Here is a 4779-nt window from a genome sequence, read left to right on the forward strand (position 1 = left end):
CTAAAAAGAAATTTAATTCGTCTTTTATATATCGGATTGTCTCTGGGTTATTTAAAAGGGATACGTTCAATCTCCATAGTTTAAAAGGTTTCTCCAAGTCGATATTTAAAGACATTATCACAGGTCCATGATCTGAAATAGTTTGAGGTTCCAATGTGACAATCCACCACTCTGGGTTGCTTGTTTGGGAACACAAAGAAGTCTATTCGAGATGGCTTCTATGAACCCTTGAGAAGTGAGTATAGTCTCGATCTTTGGGTGTTTTGCACGCCAAATATCAACCAGCCCAACTCCACTAATAGCTCTTCAACGCTTTTGTTTTGATAGTTGATTTTTTGTTCTGTTGGAAATTTGTCCACGTAATGATTCAAGACACAGTTGAAGTCTCCCCCTAAAATAATCATTCCTTTTGAGTGACCCGCCTAAAATTTGGGCTAGCTCTTTAAAAAACCCGGATTATCCTCATTTGGGGCGTAATATTCATAATTGTAAGAGTGGTCCTCCAACTGAACCGACCACCATTATCCAGCGGCCTTCTTTATCTTTAAGTATGTTTTCTGCTACAAAGCACAAAGAATTATGGAACAGTATTGCTACTCCTCTTTTTTTGTAGTTTCCATAAAGAATGCACTATAATTCTGTCCCACCCAGTCTCCTTTAGTTTAGCATGTCTATCTCATTAAATGAGTTCTTGCAGAAGCCCAATGTACAATTCAACCTTTTTAATTGTGTTAGAATTTTTTTTTTTCCTTTTTATAACGTGGTTTACTCCATTAATTTGTAAGTACATTTCAAAGTGTCTTTTATATGAAAACAAAAAGAAAATTACATCCCTCCAGTATTATGTTGATCTCTATGTAAGTGTCTTTAACAATCAAAACAGTTCGCCGAAAAACAATGAATATAGTGAACAAGTATCAGATCTTCATCTTCACAGAACTTCCAAGTATTCCATGTGCTGCCCTTTGGAAAACAGGCAGCCCACTCCTATGTAAATTGGACAGGGTAATGGTCCCCCTGGGCGGATTACACCATGTGTGTAAGCAGTAGACCCCATAGTCTCCTATTCTACTGCACCAAATGCCCGATAAAAAAAAAAAGAGAAAAAAGGGAAAAAGTAAAACACTCACTGCGAATACGCCAACCGATAGTCTATAAGTATTAATATAATAATACCTGTATGTCCTTATTTATATTTTTAACAAGATCCACCTTTGAATAAAATGTCTGCTATACCAGGGTAGAATCAGGTAAAACATTACCGTCTCAACCCTGCTTGTGCTGATCCACCGAGTTTAGTATGGCCCTGATGTCCATGTTATCCAGCCTGGGTCAGCCCTTCCACGTCTCCCCTGGGTCTGCCAGCTGTTGTGTAGCAACTCTCTCTCCATGCGTCCCGCTCATCCACCTCCACCGGGATCCCGAGTTCCTTCAGAGTGATTGGGCCTCCAACAGAGAGGAGAAGGTCTTGACACCCTTTTCCAAAAACAGTCTAGTTGAGCCGTATGGGACTGTGCCTTTATATTGCGTTCCTTCAGCTTTTTAATGACTTCACGCACTTGTTTTCTTTTCTCTGCACTTCGTGGAGTAATCTTGGTCAGAACACTTTGTATCCCCGAAACTCTGTTTCCGCTGCTTCCACGCACACTGTAGTACCAGCTGCTTGACATTGAAGTCCAAAAAGCGAACTTATGGATCCTGGTGGAGATGTCGACCCGGCTTCGGAACTGTGGCTCTATGGGCTCTCTCAATGCAAAATATCTGTACCTTCAGGAAGCTCCAGCGCAGATTTAAAAAATCTTTAATAAACGGGATCATCTCTTTTTCTTCTGAGTCTTCCTTTATCCCATACACTCTTATATTGTTCCTGCGCATCCTATTCTCCATATCATCCAGTTTTTGCGGTTATTTTGGCGTCTTTTTTGAGCAAGTAAGCTAGCACCCTTTCCTGCTGTAGGCCACGGTTCTTCTGCGTTCTCACTCTCTCTTCCGCTGTGTTCAGTCTCTCTTCCAGTGCCTCGGTTCTCTTTTTTTATTTCTGCAATCGATGCCTCCATCCGGGATTGGGCATTCCAAAATGTCTCGTTGCGCCGTTCCAGATTCTTCTCGAAATTTCGGCTCTGTTAGCATTACAAGTGTCTCTGTTTCATTCTGAGTTAAGCTAGCATCAAGTGTTAGCTGTTTCTGTGTCGTCTTCGCATCGTCACTTTTCCCCTCTTCTGTTCTCTTCTTGTAGTCTTTTGAGACGAGGTCATTGTGGTAGCGTCTTCTGGATAAGTAGGTGGAATTAAATTCTAATAACAGGCAAATTAAGAGTTATTTCGGTCAGAGCGTCGTCTGCGAGCTCTCTACTCAGGCATGCCGGAAGCGGAAGTCCTCTATCTTTTTGTTTTAACTTAAAAAACTAAAATTGACTCTCAGAGGCTCCTCTGATACATTATACTCTCACTGGAGACCTCTGATCTACAATGTTTAATAGCTTTCCCCGGGGGAAATGTCACTATAGAGGCCTATGCCACGGAGCCTATTAGGTGTGCGTTTGTGTATGTAACCCACACAAACCAACGGATATATTACAGGTGCACCCGAGTTCCTGCCTGTTCTCTTGCTAGATAATGAATTTGGCGCTGTGGCCTGGGTGGAAACAAGCGCTAACTTTGGCAAACATGAGTCAGTACTTATTTATTAATTTCTGTATTTATTTTAGTATTCTCGGATTTTCTTCTATCGCTAGTATTTCTGATTTGATTGATCTGATTTTACTTCTAAAATTGAGGCCATCTTCTCTTCAGAAAAAACACAGATTTACCTTGATGTTCGGCTAATTCTTTCAGCTGATGGAATGCTCCCCTCACAGCATCAGTGCATTCAGGGCCAAAGCTCTCAAAATCCTTTGAAGGAGTAACAAAAGGTCATTATCCGAGCTGTGCGTAAATGCACACATTATTTTCTATTGGTATTCCAAAACAAACAAAATTAATCATATTTTGGAACCATTGGGTGACAACAAAAAAAGGGGGCATCCATGCACTTACAGCTGTAACATCTCTGAAAAACTGCCTGGAGTCTCCCAGCCCAGCAGTGGACAGTACGGGGGCGCTGGCAGCCAGAGCTCCAGCCACAAGGTTTGGATACTTGAGTCTCATGTACGCCGACAGCATTCCACCATAACTGCAGGAAGACATGAGACAGTCAAACATTGAGACAAGAGGAGCAAACACGACAGAATACTAAAAATGTCTATCTTCTGTTTTTGAAGAAAACTTGTGTCATGTCTAAGATGAACTTAGTAATAACTGGTTTAGTGCCAATTTGTCCAACTATAAATCAGGAAACCTGAAGGAAAAGGGAAACTTGTCATTGAGCCATATCAATTAATAAAAGTAAAAGTACAAAAAGGCTCAGATCACCCTCTCAACCTGACACTGCAGCTTCTTATAGATCTGGCTTCTGATTTCCAAACAAAATTTAACATGGGTTTGTGGGATTATTAAAGTATATACAAGTTTTCAGAAAAGCTTCAGTTTTAAGTTTGGTTGAAAGGATGTCCTTGCAAAACTGTGTAGGATTACAGGTGGCCTGTTAAACTATGATGGGTGTGAAAATTATTGTTTGATTTTCTGACATTTTATTAACCAAATGATTGATTGAGGAAATGATCAGCAGATTCATCATTAAGGAAAATGATAATTATTTGCACCTCTAATAGAAATTTCTATTAAGCATGGTCAACTAAGGTTCAACTAAATTCACACCAGTTTATTAGGTACAGCTACTGTAGGTGAAACTCTTTCACTTTCTAAGAGGTCATAAGAAGAAACATTTACTCAAAAAAACATTTTGAAATTAACAACAAACAGTAAAAGTCTATGCCACAAAAAAGGTAAAACTCCAGCAACACTTGTAAAATGTTAGTTGTTGTTGTTCATCCTCTCTATGAGGAATGAAAATGACTGAGAAATGTCTGAGGAGTTAACTAGTGGATGACATTTACAACAGGGTTGGTCAGGTGGATCCTATACCTGCCACCAAACACGATGACAGGACAGTCTGTGGCTGCCAGCTGCTGTTTCAGCTCAGTGATCATGACAGCATAGTCAGCGAGGGCTTGCTCCACTGTCAGCAGGCCGATCTGAGGGACGTTGAAGGAGTCTTTGTCAAACGGCAGAGATTTGCCATAGTACCTCTGTAAACAGGGAGAAGAGGACAAAGGTGTTCAAGCTTATAAGACATTCAAAACAAATTAGGAATGGCCCAGCTCCAATGCAGGTCAAGTCATGCAGCCTTATTGAGGAAGTGATACAAACTCTTTCATTGGCATCAGTTTTATGAAACACTGTTAGGGCACTTAAAATACTTCCTGGCTTCTAGTCACGAACCTGTACATGTCATTATCCAGTGTTGTATTTCTGATTGAACATACCTGAGTTACTTTGCCCCTTGTATGTTGGTAATTATCTAAGAGTATTACGTACAAGTAAAGTACAAGCAGTACAAAGAAACCTGCCGAACAAATAAGACTGCATGTAAAAGATAAGTCTGGTGATATTATATTTTTCTTATTTTCAACAATTCCCATGTGCAGAGCCAAGCCAATAATGAATGTATTATAATGTACATACAAGTATTAGTATGTGTGTCTCAAAGCCTGATATATCTTCTTCCTCTGTGCCACAGAGCTCCATTGTTGTCCAAAAACAAAGCACATCGATGAGCAACACTGTTGCACTGAGTGACATGTTCCTTCATTACTATGAACACACACACACACACACACAC

At 40.2% G+C, this 4779-nt stretch overlaps 1 protein-coding gene across 1 annotated transcript in view; it reads right to left on the bottom strand.

Moving 5' to 3' along the window:
* dpp7 (dipeptidyl-peptidase 7) overlaps positions 1–4779 on the bottom strand; it is a 21246-nt gene that overhangs the window by 15254 nt on the left and 1213 nt on the right. Inside the window, exons 4-6 of the mRNA XM_032511951.1 lie at positions 4023–4186; positions 3036–3171; positions 2810–2891 (exon numbers count right to left, since the gene is read on the bottom strand). Coding sequence (XP_032367842.1) covers positions 2810–2891; positions 3036–3171; positions 4023–4186 — 382 coding nt within the window. The remainder of the gene's footprint in view (positions 1–2809; positions 2892–3035; positions 3172–4022; positions 4187–4779) is intronic.

The sequence above is a fragment of the Etheostoma spectabile genome, unplaced genomic scaffold (assembly GCF_008692095.1).
Source record: "Etheostoma spectabile isolate EspeVRDwgs_2016 unplaced genomic scaffold, UIUC_Espe_1.0 scaffold559, whole genome shotgun sequence".
NCBI lineage: Eukaryota > Metazoa > Chordata > Actinopteri > Perciformes > Percidae > Etheostoma > Etheostoma spectabile.